Here is a 25469-nt window from a genome sequence, read left to right on the forward strand (position 1 = left end):
ATTTTTACTTTACCTCACCAAAGATTGCATACACATCACAACAATCCACATTAGCAGTTGTGAAATTTTTCTCCCTAAACTAGTGATCCATTTGGTATTAATGTAGGAAGTAGAACGAAGCTGTAAAGGTTTAGTACTAGATCTTTTTGTGCTAAAAAGTTCTAACTAAAACGAGTTTTAGCCTTTACAGCAATATTAAAGTATTTTAATTTTGTTAAAAGCTATTTGGTAATCAATCGCTAAAAAGACTTTAGACATGAGCAAGAAAACGCTACAACAAAATGTAGTCAAAATAGTAACACTGGTGACATAGTTTGAACTTTGAAGTTCCAATACATCCGTTGCAATAATAGGGTGCTGCGACAAACTCTTTAACTATCATCTTTTTGTTGAATGGGATTGCAAATACTCGAGCCATTTCAACTTGTCCTGATATGGCTTTAAATCCTTGACCTGGCGGTCATCTAATGACCATTCAATCACCTGTTCAACAGCATCATTAATCTCTTTTTGAACTGCAGGGCTAAGCTTGGCACAAATATTCTCATCATTGACAGCATTCTTCATGTCATAGGCATAGTTCTCCAAATCTAACTTAGCCTTAACCTTCTTCATGTGATAGTCATCTTCAGTCTTGTATCTCTCTGCGTCCTGGACCATCCTCTCAATCTCTTCATTGGATAGTCTCCACTCGTCATTGGTAATAGTGACCTTCCTTTTCACACCAGTGGTCTTCTCCTCCGCGGAAACATTCAAGACACCATTGATATCAAGATCAAAACAAATAATTACCTTTCCAACACCCCTGGGTGCTGGAGTAATGCCACAAAGATCAAATTCTCCCAAAAAGTTGTTATCACAACATCTTGCTCTCTCACCCTCATAAACTGCAATCCTCATAACAGTCTGGTTGTCTTTGATGGTTACGTACACCCCCTCCTTCTTGATGGGAATGATGGTATTCCTTGGAATCAAAACAGACATCACATCTCCTTCACTATCTGAACCAAGGGACAGAGGGGTGACATCTAAGAGCTTGATGTCTTGAATTTTCTCATTACCCATTCCAATCATGATAGCAGCTTGAACAGCAGCTCCATAAGCAACAGCCTCATCTGGATGAATGCTCTTGCAGAGCTCCTTCCCATCAAAGAAGTCCCGTAACAACTGCTGCACCTTGGGGATTCTGGAAGAACCACCCGTAAGAACAACATCATGGACACAACTCTTGTCAATCTTAGCATCAACCAAACACTTTTTCACAAGCTCAATACACTTCCTGAACAAATCCTTGTTGAGTTCCACAAATTTGGCACGGGTAATAGTTGAAAAGAAATCAATACCATTAAATAAACAATCAACTTCAATGGTAGTCTCAATTGCAGAAGAAAGAATCATCTTTGCTTTCTCACAAGCAGTTCTTAACCTCCTAAGACCTCTGGAATCTCCACTAATGTCCACCTTGTGCTGCCTCTTAAATATTTCAACGAAGTGCTTTAACATTCTGTTATCAAAGTCCTCACCTCCAAGGTGAGTGTCTCCGGCAACAGCCTTCACTTCGAAGACACCGTTCTCAATGGTAAGTAGCGAGACATCAGCAGTACCACCACCCAAATCAAAAATTAACACATTTTTCTTGCCAATGCAGCCAGACTTCTCAAGACCATATGCAATAGCTGCAGCAGTTGGTTCATTGATTATACGCAGGACATTCATGCCTGCAATGCCTCCAGCATCCCTTGTGGCCTTACGCTGGGAGTCATTGAAGTAGGCAGGGACAGTAATAACTGCATTCTTCACAGTTGTGCCCAGGTAGGCTTCGGCCATCTCTAGCATCTTTTTCAGGACCATAGATGAGATTTCCTCAGCAGCAAAACGCTTCTCTTCACCCTTATAGTTGACCACAATCAAAGGCTTATCACTAGGACCTCCAATGACCTTAAATGGCCAAAGATTGATATCGCTTTGAACCAAGGGATCACTAAATCTCCTACCAATCAATTGCTTTGCATCTGCAATACCATACCCTTTTAAGAAAGAGATACTTCAAATAGAAGAGGAAAAAATTATAAAACAACAATGAAGCAGAAAAACCAGGAGGTTATTTTTACGACAGTAATTGAAATTTGATGTTGGAGTTAAAGCTTCCATTGTACTCTTTTCTTCCTGATTTAAAAAAGTTAAAAAAAAATTAAAAGAGAGAGAGAGAAGAAAAAGCACAAGAACCATAAGTTAAATATTGATTTTTTTTTTTTTTTTTTTTGTTGACAGCTATATTTAGTTCGTGAATTAAAGGAATGAAAAAGGAAAATTTGTAGTTCATATCATAAGACTAATAAAATAGTATAAAAAGGGAGGAAACAAAAACAATTGTCACATAAAGCTACTCTTGATAGCATTGTACTTTCACGTTAAAATTTTAAATTTGATTAGAGCTGATTATACACAAATTTGAAATTTTCAAACAGAGAACTTGGATTAAAATCTTGACAATTACAATTACTGAAAAGACTTCATAATTGATGCATATAATGGAGAACTTTGATTAAAATCTTAAAAATTACAATTACTAAAGCGAAAAGACTTCATAATTAATGCATATATTGGAAAAAGCTAGTAGTTCTCTGAGAAGCACAAACACTTCATTTGGAATGTGTAATGGTTCCATGCTTTCTAGGTAATAGATAATTTTTTCAAAATGTCTCCGTGTGGTATCCATACCCACACACTTCCTAGTTAGTTCTTATTTCTTTAAATCATTTTTATAATTGTAGTTGTGAAATCTATTAATAACATTCTTAAAGATTTAAGTGGGATAAATTTATTTTCTGCGAAAAAAAAAAAAAGCTTTTGGCTAAGAAGATGGTTTTTTTTTTCCTAACCGTCACCAAAATAATAATCCATGTAAAAGCAGGAGCCAAGAGGACAGGAATAGACAAACGCAATATATAATACATTACCACCGAGAGAGTATACATTGATGTTGGTAAGTGAAAACCAAGTTTATAATTACTTTTTTTCCTAAAAATAAAAATAAAGCAAGTTTTTTGAAGATTACCAAATACGGAGTTGGTGGGGTTCCTGGCGACCTGGTTCTTGGCGGCATCACCGACCAAGCGCTCCATCGGAGTGAAAGCAACGTAGGAGGGAGTGGTCCTGTTACCTTGATCATTCACTATTATCTCTACTTTTTCATTTTGCCACACTGCCACGCACGAGTACGTTGTACCCAGATCGATACCAATCGCCAGGTCCTCTTTATGGTTGGCCATTGTCGTCGGGACGAGAAGCTCAAAGACTTTTGTAAACTGAAACTGATAAGTAGAAGAAAGTAGAGTAGTAGACTATGACTATGAGACACTACTTTGGAAATTAAAGGTAAAGACGGTACCATATATATCATACATATATCCCTTAACCTCGAAGATTTGACTATGAGACACTACTTTGGAAACGAAAGGTAAAGACGGTACTATATATATCATACATATATCCCTTAACCTCGAAGTTTTTCTTTCTGTTCACCGGCTTGGAAAAAAAAAAAAACGAAGAAAGGAAAAAGGAAGTCTATAATGCAAGGATGTGGGTCCTACAATTAAAATATACATGACTATTTTCTTCCTTAGATATTTTCAGTTATTTTCCATTTAGGCTGTGTTTGGTTCGTGTAAAAACATTTTCGGAAAATATTCAATTTTTCGGAAATGCTATTTTTCGGAAAGGAAAATGTTTCCATGTGTTTGGTTGCATTTCAAACAAAATTTTCGGAAAATATTTTCTGGTGTTTGGAAAAGAAGAAGGAAGAGGCAAAACCCAGAAAAACACTTACAAAACCCAGAAGAACCGGCGCAATCGACGGCGTGCGAAGCACCGTTCGCGAGATCGCGCGATCTCGCGATCGACGTCGCGTGAAGCACTGTTCGCAATCTCGCAATCGGCGCGGTGCTTCGCGAGATCGCGATCTCGGATCGCGATCAACGGTACGATCTCGCGAAGCACCGTTCGCGTCAATCGGCGCAGTGCTTCATGTACGACGGCGCGATCGGTGCTTCACGATCGCATCATGCGATCTCATCGATCGCAATCGTCGATCGCTCCACTCGTTGGCGCGGTGCGATCGTCCGACGAGCGGCATAATCGACGATCGGTGCTCTCCAATCTGGGCTCTCTCTTCTCTCTTTCTCTCTCTCTCTCTCTCTCTCTCTCTCTCTCTCTCTCTCCGGTAATGAATTGAAGTGGAAACAAGGGTGTAAAATCATTTCCGGGTCAAAGGAGTAATTGTTGGTCAACAGGAAATGATTTTCCGGAAAATTTTATTTTCCGTTGCTGCCAAACACGCGGGTTTAGGGGAAAATGATTTCCTGAAATCATTTTCCCCCAAAACAAACGCACCCTTAAATAATTTGTATTTTAGGAAATGTTAGTATCTAATTCCAAATTAGTGGAAATATAAATGTAATAAGTAATAACGACTCAAGAGAGGTAAGATGAGAACCGATAAAGTGGAATTTACCCGTGTATTTCTATCCATTATTTTTTTATTCTTAATTTAAGATGAGAACCTCCACTGTGTCCTCCCCCCCCACCCCCACCCCCTCCCCCCTCTCTTAATTTAAGATGAGGACATTCTCAGTTGGTTTTGGGATCTCCGTTATCGAATTTTTCTTAGAAGGCATTTGGTTCGCTGTGATGTTATATTTGTTCCCCCTCTCTTAATTTAAAATAAGGACATTCTCGGTTGGTTTTGGGATCTCCTTTATTGAATTTTTCTTAAGAGTCATTTGATTCGCTGTGATGTTATATTTTGTTATAATATTACGTTATTGTAATCTTACATTAATATAATCTCAATGTAACAATATAACATTACATTATTTAAGAAGGTGATAAGATTAAGATGATGTGATATATAATGTAATTTTAAATTATAGTAACATTAAAAAAAATAAACCAAAAATCTTAATGTCACATTATCATAATGTGCAAACGTCTCCTTAGGATCCATTTGGTTGGAGGGATAGAAAAGTGAATGATAGAAAATGGTGAGAGGATGGAAAAGATTTTAATTTCTCTCCTTTTTATTTGGTTGGAAGTGGAAAAGTGGAAGAATCAAAAAATTAAGTTTGTATAAATTTACTCATATACCCTTGTTAAAAAATAATACACAATTAAAACAAAAAAATGACAAACAACCAAAAAAAAAAAAAAAGCTATTACCCAATTTATTAAAAAATAAAATCATGTCTAGTTAGACAAAACAACCATCATGCCCACAACCTAGGAAATCAAAATTAAAAAATAATTAAAAAAGAAAAGAAGAAGAGACAATGTCCAGGAAAGGAAAGAAAAAAAAAGGAAAAAAAATGAAAAAATGAAAAGGCAACATGCCCAAGAAAGCAAAAAAGAAAAAAGAAAAAAAAAGGGATTTGACGAATTGCTCATGTGCAAGTGTACATGGGCATTTTTGTCAATCAAAATGTTCAAAATCCCCACCCTCTTTTCTCCCCATTTTAGGGAGAATCACTACTTTTGAATGTTTACCTATGTAAGCATATAGATAATGGCCTAGTATTATGTTATTGTGTAATTATTCAATATACCCGAAGCACAATAAAATCATACTCCCTCTCTCACATGAATAGTAAATCACAACTTGAATTTTTTTTTTTTTTTAAGATAAATCTCAACATGAATTTAATTAGCGGAACTTAATTAGAAATTCCTAAATATAAAAGCAAGGAAATTATTGTGCTCCAAGATCGCCATATAATAATTATCCATTATTAACGCTAAGGCCAAACATTTTTCAATTGTTTTCACCTCTATATATGATAAGTTGTGATTGAAGTAATAATACTTTTACATTAGTATAGACTATAGATTGCATTCACATTGTAACAATTTGTGAAAATTTTGTTCCTAAACTAATGACCCATTTGGCATTAATGTAGGAAGTAGAACTTAGCTGTCAAAGTTTAGAAACAGAGCTTTTTGTGCTAAAGAGTTCTAACTAAAAGGTTTTTTAGCATTTAGTTTTCTCTTAGACAAATATTAAAATACTTAAAGTTGTTGAAAGCTATTTGGTAATCAATTGCTAAAAAAGATTTTAGACATGAGCAAGAAAACGCTAAAACAAAATGTAAAAATATTAGCACTGGTGAAATAGTTTGAACGGTTTTTTTTTTTTTTTTTGGTAGAAAGGGGAGATATATAAGAACTTATGAGGCTACTGCCACAACATTACAAATACGGTTCTGGGTCAAGCCCAACTTGTCAAAACGCATAGAATTTACAATAGAGAGGGGAGGGGAATCAAAAGTGACAAAATCATCCTCCATGACTGCTCCTGCTCTAGCTAGGGCATCGGACAGTTTGAACTTTGAACCATTATATCTGTTGCATTAATAGGGTGCTACGATGAACTCTTTAACTATCACCTTTTTTGTTGAATGGGACCGCAAATACTCTTGAGCCATTTCAACTTGTCCTGACATGGTTTTAAATCCATGACCTTGCTGTCATCTAATGACCATTGAATCACCTGTTCAACAGCATCTTTAATCTCTTTCTGAACTGCAGGGCTAAGCTTCGCACAAATATTCTCATCATTGACAGCATTCTTCATGTCGTAGGCATAGTTCGCCAAATCTAACTTAGCCTTAACCTTCTTAATGTGATAGTCATCTTCAGCCTTGTATCTCTTCGCATCCTGGACCATCCTCTCAGCCTCTTCATTGGACAGTCTCCATTTATCATTGGTAATAGTGATCTTCCTTTTCACACCAGTGGTCTTCTCTGTTGCAGAAACATTCAAGATACCATTGATGTCAAGATCAAAACAAACTATCACCTTTCCAGCACCCCTGGGTGCTGGAGGAATGCCATAAAGATCAAATTTTCCCAGCAAGTTGTTATCAGTAGATCTTGCTCTTTCACCCTCATAAACTGAAATTCTTATATTAAGCTGGTTGTCCATCATGGTTCGGTATTCATGCTCCTTCTTGGTGGGAATGGTGGTATTCCTTGGAATCAAAACAGACATCACCTGTCCATGAGCCTCTATACCAAGGGACAGAGGGGTGACATCGAAGAGTATAATGTCTTGAATTTTCTTATTACCCCTTCCAGTTAAGATTGCAGCTTGAACAGCAGCTCCATAAGCCACAGCCTCATCTGGATTCATGCTCTTGCAGAGCTCCTTCCCATCAAAGAAGTCCCGTAACAGCTGCTGCACCTTGGGGATTCTGGAAGAACCACCCGTGAGAACAACATCATGGACGCAACTCTTGTCCATCTTAGCATCGGCCAAACACTTTTCCACAGGCTCGATACACTTCCTGAACAAATCCATGTTGAGTTCCGCAAATTTGGCACAGTTAATAGTTGAAAAGAAATCAATACCATTATATAAACAATCAACTTCAATGGTAGTCTCAATTGCAGAAGAAAGAATCCTCTTTGCATTCTCACAAGCAGTTCTTAACCTCCTAAGAGCTCTGGAATCTCCACTAATATCCACCTTGTGCGGCCTCCTAAATATTTCAACAAAGTGCTTTAACATTCTGTTATCAAAGTCCTCACCTCCAAGGTGAGTATCTCCAGCAACGGCCTTCACTTCGAAGACACCCTTCTCAATGGTAAGTAGTGAGACATCAACAGTACCACCACCAACATAAAAAATCAACACATTTTTCTTGCCAATGCAGCCAGACTTCTCAAGACCATATGCAAGGGCTGCAGCAGTTGGTTCATTGATTATACGAAGGACATTCAAGCCTGCAATTCCTCCAGCATCCATTGTGGCCTTGCGTTGGGAATCATTGAAGTAGGCAGGGACAGTAACAACCGCGTTCTTCACAGTTGTGCCCAGGTAGGCTTCAGCCATCTCACGCATCTTTTTAAGCACCATAGATGAGATTTCCTCAGCAGCAAAACACTTCTCTTCACCCTTATAGTTGACCACAATCATAGGCTTATCACTAGGACCTTCAATGACCTTAAATGGCCAAAGGTTGATATCGCTTTGAACCAAGGGATCACTAAATCTCCTACCAATCAACCGCTTTGCATCTGCAATACAATACCCTTTTAAGAAAGAGACACTTCAAATAGAAGAGGAAAAATTATAAAACAACAATGAAGCAGAAGAGCCAGGAGGTCGTGTTTACTACAGCAATTGAATTTAGATGTTGGAGTTTAGGTTTCTGCTGTACTCTTTTTTTCCTGATTTAACAGAATTGAGATTTCCTTCAAAAAATAGAGAGACACAAGAACCAGAAATTAAGTAATGATTCTTTGTTGACAACAATATTTAATTCATGAATTAAAGGAATGGAAGAGGACATTTTGTAGTTCACATCATATTATCATAAGACTCATAAAATCAAGGGATAGGAAACGAAAAAAAAAAAAAACTTGGCACATTAAGCTACTCTTGATAACATTGTGATTTCAACTTTTTATATATATAAACATTGTGATTTCACTTTAAAATTTTAAATTTGATCAGAGCTGATTATACACAAGTTAGGAAATTTTTAAACGGAGAACTTGTATTAAAATCTTGACTTACAATTACTGAAAAGACTTAATAATTGATGCATATAATAGAGAACTTTAATTATAATCTTGATAATTACAATTAGTAAGGCGAAAAGACTTCATAATTAATGCATATAATGGAGAAAGTTATTAGTTCTCTAGGAAGAGTAAACACTTCATTTGAGGTGTCGTGCTTCCCAGATAAGAGCTAATTTTAAAAAAAATTGTTGCGTCATCATATAGTACCCATATTCATACTCTTCTTAGTTACTCCCTCCGTTCCACTTTTTATGTCCTGTTTGAAAAGTTAAACTTTAAAAAAAAATATTATTTATTATCTTATCTACTTTTTAAAAATATATAAATTTCTAAAACTATACTTAAAAAAATTTATCAAAAAATTTAATTAGTAAATTAATAAAATAACTTTTATTTATAATATTTTGACGCATTTTAAAATGGAATGGAGGGGGAAAAAAAAAGTGAGACAGAGGTTGTAATTCTTTATTTATTTAAATCATTTTTACTATTGAAGTTGTGAATCCAATTAATAACATTCTTAAAGTGATTTAAGTGGAGGAAATTTTATCTTCTGCTGTGAACTTAGGGGAAAAAAAAAACCATCTTTTGGCTAAGAAGATGGTTTTTTTTTTTTCCTAACCGTCACCAAAATTATAATCCATGTAAAAGCAAGAGCCAAGAGGACAGGATAGACAAACGCAATATATAATATACTATCAAGAGAATACATGATGTTGGTAAGAAAAAATCAAGTTTTTAATTTTTGTTTTTTTTCCTTTTTTTGAAAAAAATAAAAATAAAAAGAAGCAATTTTTTTTTTTTTTTTTTTGAGATTACCGAAAACGGAGTTGGTGGGGTTCCTGGCAACCTGGTTCTTGGCGGCATCACCTACCAAGCGCTGCATCGAAGTGAAAGCAACATAGGAGGGAGTGGTCCTGTTACCTTGATCATTCACTATTATCTCTACTCTTTCATTATTCCACACTGCCATGCACGAGTAAGTTGTACCCAGATCGATCCCAATCGCCGGACCCTCTCTATGGTTGGCCATTGTCGTCGCGACAAGAAACTCAGAGACTTTTGTAAACTGAAACTAAATAAGTATAAGAAGGGTTCACATCCCATGCAATACCTAGGGTATTGCACGGGGTGCAATAGTTCTAATATCAACCATTGATTTAATCCAATGGTTGTAAAGGATTGCCACGTCATCGATCCGTGTCTCATTATTTTTTTTCTCCACTTTCTCCCACTTCACTTCTCTTTCTCTTCCTCTTTCACTTTCTCTTTCAGATTCACCAAATTTCAAAAAATTTCACTCTTCCACCAAACCTTGCCGTACGTGGGACACCGGCGTCGAATCTCCATGATCATGGCTACAAATGGAAGCTTCTGAGGCCCACACGACCACCACCAGCGGTGCTTGCCGGCCTGACTTCTCCTCTCCCAACGTCTCCCTGTTTTCTCGTTCTCTCAAGTACAGCTGTGGCCAAGCTTCTGGTTGCCCCTTCTCTGGCAGTGCTTCTCAGCGGCATCACCAGTGTTGGTGGCCGTCGGGTCCTCATTTTCTCCTTAATTTATTTTCTCTTCTATTTTTTTTTCTCATTATGTTTGCTTTTAAACATGACTGAAACCCTTTTTTTTTGTTTTGATTAGTTTGATATTGGGTTTTCTTGATGCATGTAAAGTCTGGTGATTTTTCTTGGGTTGATTTTTTGGGTTTAGCAGAATGTTCAATTGGCAATACCCCCATGTTCTATTTTATTTTAACGTTGATCTTGGAAATGCGTAGAAGATGTTTGTGAAAATGTCTATTAGAAACTTTAAAGTAATGTTAAGCTCACTGATGATAAAAATAATTGGGGGTTTTTGTCAATTTCTGTTGTTTTGGTATGTAGGTTTTTTTTTCCTCTTGTTTGCTTACCGATTTTGGGGTAAAAGGGATGAGATTTACTCTTCTAATAATGTGACTTCATTTGTTTATTAGATATTACTTCATTTGTTTATTAGATATTCATATTTCTGTTGGATATGTGCATACTTGTTTATTTTCTTTTATAGAGTTCTATTATCTTCTATTGGTCTTTTTCTGTCTGAATTTCCCTATTATTAGCTAGTATTTTTTTTTTTTTTGGTTAGTAATGTGCACAAATATTGTCTTTACATTCTTGCATTTGGGTTTCCTTTAGTTGCAGAGAAAAGTTAAAGATAACTAGCACCTTATGCACGGTCAAATGTTAGACACTTTTTTACCACTCAATAATTCAATAGCTCATAAAAATTATTTCAATGTTCAGGTGTTTGAAATTTTGTCTATTTTTTCTGTATTGTGCAACAGTGAGAGCAACAAGAACATTTCACTAATACCTCTATCTTGTTCTTGTTTCCTTTGTTTTCTTTGGATTTTAGACTTTTCATGACTGCATAGCCTAGGAAATGAAATAAAAACTTCTTTTCAGTTAGCTTACTGCTACATATATGGCCTTTTTTTTTTTTTTTTTTCTTTTTTTTTTTCTTTTTTTTCTTTTTCTCTTGAACATGTAGTATAGGTCAAAGAGTTTCTAGATAATTTTTGCGAAATGCACCCACAAAGAGATGGAAATCAAAATTTTGGTTTTTGTGTTAAAAGGATTTTCCAATGGTTAAAATAAAGTTGTTGGTCACATTGTGATTTTTATTTCCCTAAATTCTTGTATATACAAATGAACAACATGCTTGTTGAAATTCCATTTTGACTGGATGGAAGTAAAAGGGGCTCTTTGTCAATAGTAGAACAACAAATCTCTTTAAGAACTAGAAATATTTATACTAGCAAAACCTATGGAGGGGTGGGGGAAGTTGTAATTCCAAGATTTGTTAAATATATGTAAAAGTTAAAAATAAATAAATAATGCTTTTAGATTGGAACATTGAAAGCCACTGAGGTTATGTAGGCTTCTTTAAATTTAAAAGGTTTACTTTGCTTATGTCTATGCATGTGATGTGTGGCTTAGTTATAAACTTATAATTACATTCGTATTGTATAGTCAAGAATCAGGAGGCACACTAGCTGGAACTTAATGAGCAGGTCATGCCGCTTACGGTTGTCAAAGAACTTGATCTTGAAGCTTACAAGACCTTTTTTTCTTTTGTAGGAATTTTGTATTATGAATTTATGATGATGGGAAGATTTGTTTCTTGTTAACAAAGTGTATATTTCAACAAAACTGTTGTTATATGGCCTTGTGGTCAAAGCTACATTCTAATAAAGTTCCGTTCATTTTTAGATCAAATTCATTTCTCATCAACTCTCTTGAATTGAATTTTGATTGTAAAATTGGCCAAGCATTCTTTAAAGACTCTTGATATGTATTCCTTGTTTTCAAAAGAATAAGGAGTCAAGTAAACACTTCAATATAATTTGTGTTTTTGAGTCATCGTCAATAATTAATATTAGTACTTGCTCCAAGCAAATTCATACACAAAAAATGACTCCATTTAGTCTAGATAAAAATTCGAAATGCATTAAGAAAGCTTATAACACAAATAAAATTGTATACGTTACATATATTTGTCAACACAAAATCAGCTTAGCAGCACAAAATCAGCTATAATATGAAGATGCAAAAACTTGTTCAGCTATTCAATTCCGTAGCAACAACAGGAGGCAAAAACACAACATCCTGGCCAGAACAAGTCCATTTCATTCTATTTTTTTTTCCTCATTTGCAGAAGATACATGCTGATAAATACAAGATACATTATTGTTGACAAAGCCATTAGTTGATTCTTGGATTCCCCATAGTCAAGATTGGAAATGGAATGGACCAATTGAAATTGAAAAAACAAGAACTTGACAGTCTTCTTGGTGTAGGAAGTGAAACGAATCAACCGTTAACTCTGTTCATCACCTTAGCTAGAGCCTAGATCCCTCTCTTGTTAGCTATGAAATGAAAAGAATCAACCTATTAGGGGAGCATCCTGGTGCATTTCACAATCTGATGACCACCCTCAAGACTGCACAATATGCATATAAATTAGCTTAACTTCAAAGTTTCAAATAGATTTTTTGACAAACATCTTCCATGCAGTTCCAAATCAACTTTAAAATAATATAAACATGATAGTAACAAACTAAGATAATGAGAGAAAACTATAAAATATAACAAACTAAGACAATGAGAAAAAACTGATACACCGTGATAAATTCCAATTTCAGAAATTATTATTAAGCTAAGAAGCATAGTAATGTTTCAATGAAAGAAACTAAGAAATTTGAGATAAGTGGGTCAAGCTTCAGCCAAGGAAAGGGAAATGGGTCAAGCTTAAATGGGTCAAGCTTCAGCCAAGAAACATTACTTCAAAGTTTCTAATAGACATTTTCACAAAATCTTCTACGCATTTCCAAGATAAACATTAAAATAAAATAGAACATGGGGTTATTGCCAATTGAACATTCTGCCATACCCAATATCAAACTAATAAAAATAAAAATAAAAAAAATAAAAACATGGGTTTCAGTCATGTTTAAAAGCAAACATAAAGAGAAAATAAATTAAGGAGAAAATGAGGACCCGACGGCCACCAACGTTGGTGATGCCGCTGAGAAGCACTGCCAGAGAAGGGGCAACCAGAAGCTTGGCCACAGCTGGACTTGAGAGAACGAGAAAACAGGGAGACGTTGGGAGAGGAGAAGGTCAGGCCGGCAAGCACCGCTGGTGGTGGTCGTGTGGGCCTCAGAAGCTTCCATTTGTAGCCATGATCATGGAGATTCGACGCCAATGTCCCACGTACGGCGAGGTTTGGCAGAAGAGAGAAATTTTTTGAAATTTGGTGAATCTGAAAGAGAAAGAGAAAGTGAAAGAGAAAGAGAAAGAGAAGTGAAGTGGGAGAAAGTGGAGAAAAAAAATAATGAGACACGGATCGATGACATGGCAATCCTATACAACCATTGGATTATATCAATGGTTGATATTAGAATTATTGCACTCTGTGCAATACCCTAAGAGTATTCCTATTAAGGGTTTTAAATGCTAAAAGATGCTTTCTTTTAGCATTTTTGACCCAAAAGCTTGCTTCATCAAGAGTGGTAAAAGCTATAATTTTTGGCATTGGTGAACAGTGCGGTCTCATATTTGAGACCGCACTGTTCACCAATTGTAAAATTTATATTAATTTTTTATTCAAGTGGGGCCCACTTTCTTTTCTTCTTTGTCTTTGTCTTTCTCATTTCCCGTTTCTTCCCTCTCATCATTGCTCTGCTCTCTCTCTCCCTCTGCTCGACCGATGAGTGGGCTCCGCCGATGATTGTGCTCCAGCGATTGTGGGATGCCGATGGCTGTGGTCCGGTGATTGTGGTCATGGATCGTGGGTCCGATGGCTGTGGTCCGGTGGCGGCGATGGAGGTTTCTTTTTTTTTTTTTTTTTTTTTTTTTTTTTTTTTTTTTTTTTTTTTGTTCTGCGTGGTTCTTCTTGGGTCCGATTGGGCTCCGATTGTGCGACGGAGCTTTGAGGTCAACCATGGAGCACGGGTCGGAGCGTGGATCGAAGGAGTCGTGGTCCGATTTGGTTGATTTGGTTTGTGGGTTTTTTTTGGTTGTGGGTTGTGGTCTAATTTGGCCGTGGTTTGTGGGTTTTTTTCCTTTTTTTCTTGCTGTGGTTGGTGGTGATTTGGTTCGATTGCTGTTGATTTTTTTTTTTTGTCCAACGGTGGATGTGGATGTGGATGTGGTGGGTGTGGTGGGTGGATGTGGAGGTTTTTCTTCTTATTTTTCTCTGTTGTTGTTTGTGGTTGTGGTGGATTTGGCTGGTGGCTGGTGGGCGGTGATGGTGGGTGGATGTGGTGGTTGTGGTATGCGTGGGTGGATGCGGTGGCCGGCAGTGCTGAGAATAATTAGGTTGAGAAAGAGAGAGACAGAGGAGAGAGAAGGAAAAATAAAAAATGATAAAGAAAGAATATTTAAATGGAATGTTAAAAAAATAGAAGTTTTGATGGAAATGTTGTTGTAAAGTGGTGTGTTATATGTTATAAAAATGGGTTTTGAGAGGGTAAATGCTAAATTTTTTGCAATCCTTGATAAGAATGCTCTAAGTATTGCATGGGATGTGAATCCGTATGTACATGCCTTAACCTCGAAAAAAGGAAGTCTAATATGTAATGGGTCCTTCAATTAATGGAAGCATTCTCATTAAGATGGGTAAATGTTATAAATGCTAAAATTTAGCATGCCAAATGCTATAAACACTAATGCTGTTAAATGTTATTTATTTTGCACTTCTTTTGCACTTCGGCTACAGTGGGCTTAGCAGCCCACTGTAGCAAGATTGTAAAAAAAAAAAAAAAAAGTATTTGTTTAATAAAACCCCGCTTCCCTTTTTCGCGCCCATCTCCTCTGGTTTTCCCTCATTCTTTTCGCGCCTATCTCCTCTGGATTTCCCTCTTTTTTGTTTCTGGTTCTCTCTTTCTCCCACGCCTACGCCTCTGCCTCCTCTCTTCTTCTTCTTCTTTTTTCTTCGTTCTCCCTCAACCCAAGCCGCTCTTCCCTTCCCTCAACCCACACCGCCAATTCATCTCCGCTTCACTACTCCCTCTGACCAAACCATCATCACAAACACAGCCTCTGCTCTTCTTCCTCTGAGTGAACCCATACCAAACCCACTCTTCTCTCCCTGACCAAGCCCAAAAGCCCAGTCTTGAAAGTCATATTCTCATCTCAAAACTGAAGATTCATGGGAGGGGATTAGGCTTCCATTTGGGTCAGACTGAAGCTCCATGGGTCAGGCTTCCATTTAGGTTTTGTTTTGGGTTAGGGATTTTGTGGATCTTGTATTGCCGCTCAGTTCTTCCCGATCTGATCTTAGAGCTAAAAGCTTTACCCAAATTTCGCACTCCAAAACCACCGCTGACCAGCGCATGGCGCCATTTTGAGCTTTGGCGGACAAGTCCTCGACTCATCTCTAATTCTCTCTTGTCAGGTACACCTTACTTTTTTTTCTTTTTCTTTTTTTTGGTTTCTAATTCTGTTCCTATAATTTTATCTAATTCAATTCTTTTTTTGCGGTATAACCAAAAACACTAGAGCGATACCAGCAATCTTGCTTCACTCCTTAGGATAACAGCATTGAACGTGAAGCACAGGTTTGTGTTTGCTGAAATTCCTCCTTAAAATTCTAGTATCATCTTTAGAGTTTTATATGTTGAATAGATTTTAGACAGATTTTCATTTTTCTCTACACACATGAAATCAAACTTTGCTCACATATGAACATTATACTAGTATGAAATTTCATACATCATGTTTGAATTCAGTGGCATATATGCTTATACACATGATTAATAGTTCAATTGATGTGATTTTTGCTGGACTTTAAGATAATGTGATACTACCTCCTCCCATCTATATTGGATATTGTTTCTTTTGGTTTTAATTTAACTGCTGTTTTTTCCTCTGCATTGGTTTTTCTGCACTGGTTTTAATTTAACTGCCGTTTTTTCCTCTGCACTGGTTTTTCTGCACTGGTTTTAATTTAACTGCCGTTTTTTCCTCTGCACTGGTTTTTCTGCACTGGGTAGCTGCTGGATTTCTGCACTGGATAGCTGCTGCCTGCAGAGTGTGGGCTGCTGTTTTCTTATTCTGCACTGGTTTAATTTAACTGCTGTTTTTTCCTCTGCACTGGTTTTTCTGCACTGGGTAGCTGCTGGATTTCTGTACTGGATAGCTGCTGCCAGCAGTGGAGCATCAACAGCTAATGCAGCAACTCAAGAAGCTGTGGTGGAAGATGTTGTCAAAGCTAAATGGCTTGGTTGCTGCAGAATTTTGTTTATGTGTAATAGTAAAAGAGTAGCTCAAGTCTGTAATTTTAGTTGCACACCAAGTTGGCAGGAAAAAATTATGGTTGCTGACATCTCAAACTTGATGCAAAAGTTCATCAATATAAATGAAAATGGATATGTTCCATTTAATAAGTGATCATCCTATTATTGTTTCTTTGATAAATGATGCTAGTGTTTTATGGGATTCTTATCAATTATTGAATGCTAAGAGAATAAATTCCAAAAAAAAAAAAAAAAAAGCTAAGAACAATTCTCTCCAATACTACGCAGTAATGTTGCAAGGTACTTGTGGAAGTTAGTTATGGTCTTTATTTGAAAACATAAAGAAAGAATAAAAAAAGAATTTTTAAATGAAGTGGTAAAATAATAGAACCTTTGATGTTGAGTGTTTTGTAAAGTGGGTCTTTAAAAAAGAATATCTAAATGAAGTGGTAAAATAATAGAACCTTTGATGTTGAGTGTTTTGTAAAGTAGGTTGTTAAAATGAATAAAGTAACTTTTTAAGATGCTAAATGCTATATTTTATAGCATTCTTGATGAGAATGCTCTTAGGGAGTATACTCTTTCTTATATTGGGTGAGCCTCAAAGTACCCCGTAATAATCCACAATTAATATATATATATATATATATATAGAGAGAGAGAGAGAGAGAGAGAGAGATACTGCTTTAATTAAAATACATGAGTCAATGGAAAATTATTGTGTACTCTCTGAGTACTATAAATGCATACTCTATCCTCTCATATGAATGGTGAGTTCCACTAATTAAATTCATAATAGGACCCACATTTATGTGAGAGGGGGAATACGCATTTATGGTACTCTACTCTAGGAGTACCTAATAATTCTCCATGCTAACGAAAGCTGTAGGACATTGGTTAATAATTCATTTAAAGAAAGTTTTTATGAAAAATAATAATAATAATAATGTTTTACAGCTTTTTTCATTTTCCATAAAAATGGTATCAAAACTTTTCTAAAATGGATTGTTAACCAATGCCTAAGAGCATTCGTTAAAAACTTTCTAAAACTGTTTACTAATAACAAATGCCCTTAGGGCATTCATTGACATTTACCTAAGGTTTTTCTTTTTTCTTTTTTTTTTCTTTTTTTTTTTGAGAAACGTATCTCTTCTAATTTGAAATAACATACTCACATCTTCTAAAATATAATAATTTAGTAATTTACACTAATCTTTCCTAGACGACTGAAAAAATGCTTTAAAAATTCCCCAAAAAAAAAATAGGCTTTAAAAAAATTCCAAATCTCTCCTCAAAAAGGAAGTGGAGGATAGTTTAAGTGGATGGTAATATAATAAATTTTAGATTTTTATTTTTATTTTTTCGAATCATCTAAGGGAGATCAGTGTAAATAATCTCTTTATTTTAGGGAATTGAGTTTTTTATTCCATACTAGAGAAAAGATGAGTGAAATAACAAAAAATCCCCCCCCCCCCCCCCTCCCCTGTTCGAATCACACTCGACATGATTATAAACCTTACTTTGTACTCTACCCTCCTCAATAGATTGTTAGTGAGTGTTGGGTGTTGTTTTTGCATCTAGTCACGTGTCATCCGTTGGAAGGGCGACCTAGTTCTTAGCGGCAACACCTACCAAGCGCTCCATAGGATAGGAGTGAAAGTAACATGGGAGGGAGTGGTCTTGTTAGGTTACCCTGATCATTCACTATTATCTCTACTCTTTCATTTTGCCACACTGCCACACACAAGTACGTTGTATCCAGATCTATCTCAATTATTGCCGAACCCTTTCCTTTGTTGCCTTTGTCCGGCGGAACCACTAGTTCTGATCTTTTATTTAAAAAAGAAGAAGTTATGAATGAATACTATGAGGCACTTCAGCAATGAAAAATTTGAAGACGGTCTATATGCTCAAAGGCGGAGGCTTTTTATAAACCAAAACGTTGTAGAAGAAAGAAGACTTTGAGACACTTTGCATTAAAACTTGAAAGGTTGGAGACGGCCAAATGTCCACACTAATTTTTTTTTTTCCATGGTCGGATTGGGTCAAGTTGTGGAATTTTTCAATCTAACCCATAATAGGCAGATTTAAAAAATCTCAATCCAATCCAACCCATCACAAGAGCCTAACCCAACCCACATGGGCCGGGTTAGACATATGAGTTAAAAAGTTTTTATTAAAAAAAAGTAGAATAACAGTAATACTACAACCATTTGTTGTCCCATGCCATCCTGAAAATTCTAAATAGTAGCACCATCGTACACAAATTATTATATTAATACAAAATATTTAGGGATAATTACACATAACCCACCTGTGGTTTAGGCGAAAATCACTTTGCCTACCCGTGGTTTGAAAAGTATCACTTAACCCACCTGTGGTATGTTTCCGTCAATTTCCGTAACCCACCTCAAGCCCAGCCGTCACAAAAACACCTCTTAACCCCAAAACACAACATAACACGAATCAAAACACCCAAAACTTGGAAACTTTTCGAGAAAGAGACTTGTGGTGAGATCAACGTGTTCTTCATGGGTTGGAGTGTCTGGAGGGGGAGAAAACACAAGTTTCGCAACATCAAAGCTAGGGAAAGTAGTTTTGGTAAAGAAAATCAAGTTATTTGTGTCTGTTCTCGATTTAGGGTTTCAGATTTTGTGTATGTTCTCATCTCATTTGGGTTTAGTGCAGCTTACATCACTAAAGGAGATCCTGTACAGAAAATGATGTTGATGAGGATGAGGGTGACTCTGACTTTTCTCTCATTTCCTTCAACTTGTTCTTCTCTACCAAAACGGCTACGTTTCCTTCACCAGCACGACCATTTGAGCCCAAAGCCACCACTCTCACCGAAACTAGACCTTTTCTCTGAAGTTTGAACCCGAGAGATAGAGTAGCTACAGGACCCTGATATCCCAGTATTGTTTTGTGCCACCCAAAACCGCCACCCAAAGACCCACTGCCTCAAACATCCACCAATCAAACCAACATCCAAAGCCACCCAAACACCCAGCAACTACCGGCGAGCAAAGCCCACCACCCACGGCCCACAACCCATGGCTAGCAAAGCCCACCATCGACAACCACAACAAGTGAAACGGAAACCCAGAAATGAAAAATCTTCAAGCTGCCGCTGCTGTCACCGTCTTCCTACCCCTGCCGCCGTCGTCCCTTGCTTCTGCTGTCACTATAGCCTTCAAGCATCTGAACCGAGAGAGACAGAGAAGAAGCTCATCAAGAAGAAACTCGGTTGTGGCCAGGTCGAAGAGCTCATCGAGGAGGCTCATGAAGATTAATTTGTGTTGTGTTTGGGTGGTGGGAAAATGGGGGAAATAAAAGAAGAGAAAAATGGGTATTTAGGGGGATGGGGATTTTAGATTGTTTTGCAATGTGGGACTTTGAGAGCTGAAACTTAAGGTGGAGTGTAATTTGTTATGTTGTTTTGGTGTGTGGTTTGGTTTATTTAATTGCTGAGAAAGGAAAAGAGTATGAAAATTAGTTTGTGAATTGTTTGGGTACTGAGAAAATGGGAGTGAGAGAGGCAATGGGCTTAGGCTTTTTATTTTTTTTGGTACATTGTTCGTGTTCTTCATGTTTAAAATTTGTGTGAATTGAGAGAAAGACAAATACCATTTTTTGATCTTGTTTTTCTTGCATTTTTGCTCTATTTTTTGTTTGGGGGGGAGAGAGACATAAAATTTGAACAACAATACCTATTTATCCCTGATTTTAACAGAGGTGGGTTACGGAAAATAAACGGAACATACCACAGGTGGGTTAAGTGATACTTTTCAAACCACGGGTAGGCAAAATGATTTTCGCCTAAACCACAGGTGGGTTATGTGTAATTATCCCAAATATTTACCTAAATGGTACTTACTTAGTAAGAAATCAAATAGTTCTTCTCAACTCAGCTCATATTTTCTATGTAATTGGCTAATCCCTTGACAAAACGCACTTTACTTGTAATTAGGTAGATCTAAGTTGGGTTTAAAGTATCAAGAAATATGTTGTTCAAACATATCAAGTGGTATCATTAAAGACATAAAGGTTGATCCAAAAAACAAGTGAAGAAAAGTTGTCTCATTAAGTCTCGACACAAGCTCAACAAATGCTATTATCAACGATTAATGAGGAAGCTTGACACAAGCTCAATCTATCGAGATCTACAATTTCAGAATTTCCAAATCTGAAATTTGGCCCATAATGACTTGAATGATTAGGGTTTCTTTTCTTACAACCCTAGTCATATATAAAGCTTATTTTAAAAAGTCATCATACACAAAAATAGAGATCTATAACTCATACACTCTGTAAGAAGTTACTGCATTTGTGCGTCTTAGGGTTTTATAATCAAGTGCTTCCTAATCTTCATCGTTTATGAAGTAAAGAACTTTGCAGCCAACAACAATCATTCAAGTTACTGGAGTTAGTCACGTACTAGGATCTGTGCAAAGGAGTTAGTCACAGATTAGAGATTTATGCAACAAAGGAAAAAAGACTACTACAATATTATTAAGTTCAATTGAGTATTGAAGTGAAGGTTCAACTATAAGTTGGAATCCTGGGATAGGCTAGGATAGTGGTAAGATTCTTCATACTTGAAACCGCTTGATTATTTATTAGTAAATTCTTGAGAGTTGTGATCTTAAATTCACCCAGTGAGGTTTTTGCTTTGTGAGAGATTTTCACCATTTGTCAACAAATTACCATGTCAATTTAATTTTCGCTGCATTTAGTTTATTTGGTAATTTGTTGGTGCCTCCACGATTTGCATATAATTTGACCTTATTAATCAACTTTGGTAATTGAATTAATTAACCGGGGTCAATATGTTTTAACCCAACAAAATATATTCAAAGTAGATGGGTTGGGCTGGGTTAGGTGGAATTGTGAATCTACTTACCCAAACCCAATCCAACCCACTACCAAAAAAAAAAAATTTGCAATCCATAAACCCCTAAAAATTGACCTAACCCACCAGGTTTGATTAGCTTTGGTAAATCAGTGGGTTGGCTACACACACCCTAATTCTAATGCTATAAACTAATTTCAATCACTCTATTGTATCCTAATTCTCAAAGGAAAAAAAAAAAAAAAAAATCTCTCTTTGTACCCAAAAATCCTAGCATCTAGATTTTAAGGAATGTGATGCTTGACAATCTAGCTAGATATCTCGGTATGTAATTATATCTTTGTTTGGTTTGATTATGAAATTCTAATAAGAATCCTTAGAATATGAGATACATATAATTGATTTATTTCTAGAAATATTATAAGGATTATTTGTTTTTCTCAAAATATCCTTTGATTCGTATCAAGTTTGTCTCTCATTTTTTTTCCTCCAAATAAATTATAAGAAACAAGAATATAAACTATAAATTATGAAAAATTTAATAAAATTATAGTAAAACGTTGTTTATATGACATGTATAGTAAAAAAATAATTATTTAAATTGTAAGTTTATATATAAAAAAAATTGCAACTTTTTCCAAGTATGAGAATGTGGATACCCCATATTTTTAAAAAGGGAATCCACGTTTCCACAAAAAGAGCACAATAAATATGTGCTACCTAACGTGAAAAATAAATCCCAAAAGGAATTAAATTAGTGTGACTTACTCTTTTTATTATTATTTTTAACTTGATTAGAAATCCCTAAATCTAAACCTAGGGAGCTGACATTTATTATTCTATTGAATCTCTAAATAGTTATACCTTATTAATGCTAAGGCCAAACATTTTTCAATTGTTTTAAATATATATATATATATATATATATATATATATATATATATATATTTTTAGAATACTAAATATTTAACACACATACAAGAGATGAGAGAATGTCTTAAAAAAACTGACAGTTGTATATATCCAAAAACCTAACTCTTGGATACACAACATAAGATTTAAATATCTTTAACTCATACTCATTTTCTAACTATATGTGATAGGTTGTGATTGGAACAATAATATTTTTAAATTAGTCCACCATAAATTGCATACACATCGCAACAATCCACATTAGCAGTTGTGAAAATGCTGTCACGAAGCTAATGGTCCATTTGGTACTAATGTAGGAAGTATAACTTTTTTTTGTTTGTTAGAATTATGAAGTAGAACAAAGCTGTAAAGGTTTAGTAGTAGAGCTTTTTGTGCTAAATAGTTCTAACTAAAAAGAGTTTTAGCGATTAGAGCAAAAATTAAAGTATTTTGAAGTCGTGAATAGCTATTTGGTAATCATTACATCCGTTGCAAGAAAACGCAAGAACAAAATGTGGTCAAACGTAGGTGACACAATTTAAACCATTACAACCGTTGCAATGATAGGATGCCATGACGAACTTTTAATTATCATCTTTTTGTTGAATGGGATTGCAGATACTCTTGAGCCATTCCAGCTTGTCCTGATACGGTTTTAAATCCACGACATGGCGGTCATCTAATGACCATTGAATCACCTGTTCAACAGCATCTTTAATCTCTTTCAGAACTGCAGGGCTAAGCTTCGCACAAATATTCTCATCATTGACAGCATTTTTCATGTTGTAGGCATAGTTCTCCAAATCTAACTTAGCCTTAACCTTCTTCATGTGATAGTCATCTTCAGCCTTGTATCTCTTTGCATCCTGGACCATCCTCTCAACCTCTTCATTGGACAGTCTCCACTTATCATTGGTAATTGTGATCTTCCTTTTCACACCAGTGGTCTTCTCCTCCGCAGAAACATTCAAGATACCATCGATGTCAAGATCAAAACAAACTATTACCCTAGCAACACCCCTAGGTGCTGGAGTAACAGGAATTGTAATATTTCCCAACAAGTTGTTAGCACAAGATCTTGCTCTCTCACCCTCATAAAGCAAGAAATCTACAGAAGCCTGGTTATCAAACACAGTGCAGAATTCACGCATCTTCTTGGTGGGAATGGTGGTATTCCTTGGAATCAAAACACACATCTTCGGTCCACGAAGCCCTACACCAAGGGACAGAGGGGTGACATCTAAGAGTATAATGTCTTGAATTTTCTCATTACCCATTCCGGTCAAGATAGCAGCTTGAACAGTGGCTCCATAAGCCACAGCTTCATCAGGATTATTGCTCTTGCTGAGCTCCTTCCCATCAAAGAAGTCCTGCAACAACTGCTGGACCTTGGGGATTCTGGAAGAACCACCAATAAGAACAATATCATGGACGCAACTCTTGTCCATCTTAGCATCGGCTAAACACTTTTCCACAGGCTCGATACACTTCCTCAACAAATCCATGTTGAGTTCGGAAAATTTAGCACAGGTAATAGTTGAAAAGAAATCGATACCATTATATAAACAATCAACTTCAATGGTTGTCTCAATTGTAGAAGAAAGAATCCTCTTTGCTTTCTCGCAAGCAGTTCTCAACCTCCTAAGAGCTCTGGAGTCTATACTAATACCCACATTATGTTGCCTCCTAAATATCTCAACAAAATTTTCTCCAAAAAAAAATCTCAACAAAATGCTTTAACATTCTGTTATCAAAGTCCTCACCTCCATGGTAAGTGTCTCCAGCCACGGCCTTCACTTCAAGGACACCCTTTTCAATTGTAAGGAGAGAGACATCAGTAGTAACACCACCCAAATCGAAAATCAACCCATTTCTCTTGCCAGTGCTAGCTACCAACCATCTTGTCAAGACCATAAGCAATGGCTGCAGCAGTTGGTTCATTAATTATGCGTAGAACATTCAGGCATGCAATGCCTCCAGCATCCTTTGTGGCCTTACCCTGAGAGTCATTGAAGTAGGCTGGGACAGTAACAACTGCATTCTTCACAGTTTTGCCTAGGTAGGCTTCAGCTATCTCACGCATGAAATTTCCTCGGCAGTAAAGTGCTTCTCTTCGCCCGTGCTTCTCTTCGCCCGTTCATAGGCTTGTCACCAGGACCTCCAATGACCTTGAATGGCCAGAGGTTGATATCATTCTGAACCAAGGGATCACTGAATCAACCTCTTTGCATCTGCAATATAATACGTTATTAAGAAACAGATACCTCAAATAGTACTGTTAGACAACACCGAAGCACAAGAAGAAGCAAGATTATATATTCCTAAGTGAAAAACAAGTTTTTAGGAATAAAAAAAAATTATTCATTGGGGAGAGAGGAGATTACCAAAGACAGAGTTAGTGGGATTCCTGGCAACCTGATTCATTGCAGGATCACCGACCAAGCGTTGGGCAGAAGTGAATGCAACATAGGAGGGTGTGGTCCTGTTTCCTTGATCATTCGCTATTATCTCCACTCTATCATTATGCCACACTGCCACGCATGAATACATTGAACCCAGATCGATCCCAATCGCCGGGCCCTCTCCTTGGCTGTTGGCCATTGTTGTCCTGAGGAACCACCAGTTTAAAGACTTGGTAATTATTAGTTCACACAATTTAGGTATAAAAAAAATCTTTTTGTTTGAATGGACGGAAAAACTCCAAATCAATATAGTTTTAGAAAATCCATTTTTATAATCTCCTTCTCCAGTTTATGTCTAACTTGAAATTCCCATCAAAAGTAAATTAATATAAACTCACTTGATATCTTCACTCACAGTTTGAATTCAATAAACCAAAAAGTCTCTCCTCAAAGAAAATCCCAAATAAAAAATCTCCTTATTTTTCCCACTTCACCTTTTTTTGTACTTCACTGCCCTCAGTGACTTTCTTCTTCTTTTCACGTAACTCTCCTTGACTGCTTTCTCAATATTACAGTATTTTCTCTTTTATTTCAGGCGGCCCTGTTACACAGAAGTATCTGCGGTATATATCGGAGTATAACATACTACCATACCGCCTATGAGTTTTTTTTTTTTTAGGTTATGAGTCTCAATTCACCAGGATTTCTATTCCTTTTTAAAATTGGAGATTACGTGGGCCTCGTGGTTTATAAAGCTATTAACACTAACCACTCTACAAATATTTTACAAACAACTGATGTGGCATGCTCCACGTCACTAAAATGTCACATAAGATATTAATAAACTCAAATTATTTTTTTATTTTTATTTTTTAAAAACCTACTTCTTCTCTCCCTCCCTCCCTCCAATCCCAAATCCACAAAAACGTGATTATACAAACCCCAA

General features: G+C 36.3%; 1 protein-coding gene, 1 long non-coding RNA gene and 2 pseudogenes across 2 annotated transcripts; all 4 read right to left on the minus strand.

Moving 5' to 3' along the window:
- Window positions 1-257: 257 nt before the first annotated feature.
- Window positions 258-3455, minus strand: LOC126697482 (heat shock cognate 70 kDa protein-like; annotated as a pseudogene).
- Window positions 3456-6187: 2732 nt separating this feature from the next.
- On the minus strand, window positions 6188-9613 carry LOC126697487 (heat shock cognate 70 kDa protein-like). The gene is made up of 3 exons (XM_050394503.1): window positions 9400-9613; window positions 7547-8070; window positions 6188-7360 (listed from the first exon to the last, which is right to left on the minus strand). The coding sequence occupies exons 1-3, from the start codon at window positions 9611-9613 to the stop codon at window positions 6434-6436; spliced, it is 1665 nt and encodes a 554-aa protein (XP_050250460.1). The 3' UTR covers window positions 6188-6433.
- A 2612-nt stretch (window positions 9614-12225) lies between these two features.
- LOC126697491 (uncharacterized) lies at window positions 12226-13456 on the minus strand. Its single transcript, XR_007646211.1, has 2 exons — window positions 13116-13456; window positions 12226-12558 (listed from the first exon to the last, which is right to left on the minus strand). It is a non-coding gene; the product is annotated as an uncharacterized LOC126697491 (long non-coding RNA).
- Window positions 13457-22705: 9249 nt separating this feature from the next.
- Window positions 22706-24722, minus strand: LOC126696584 (heat shock cognate 70 kDa protein-like; annotated as a pseudogene).
- Window positions 24723-25469: the final 747 nt, after the last annotated feature.

Source organism: Quercus robur, chromosome 8 (assembly GCF_932294415.1).
Source record: "Quercus robur chromosome 8, dhQueRobu3.1, whole genome shotgun sequence".
Taxonomy (NCBI): Eukaryota; Viridiplantae; Streptophyta; class Magnoliopsida; order Fagales; family Fagaceae; genus Quercus; species Quercus robur.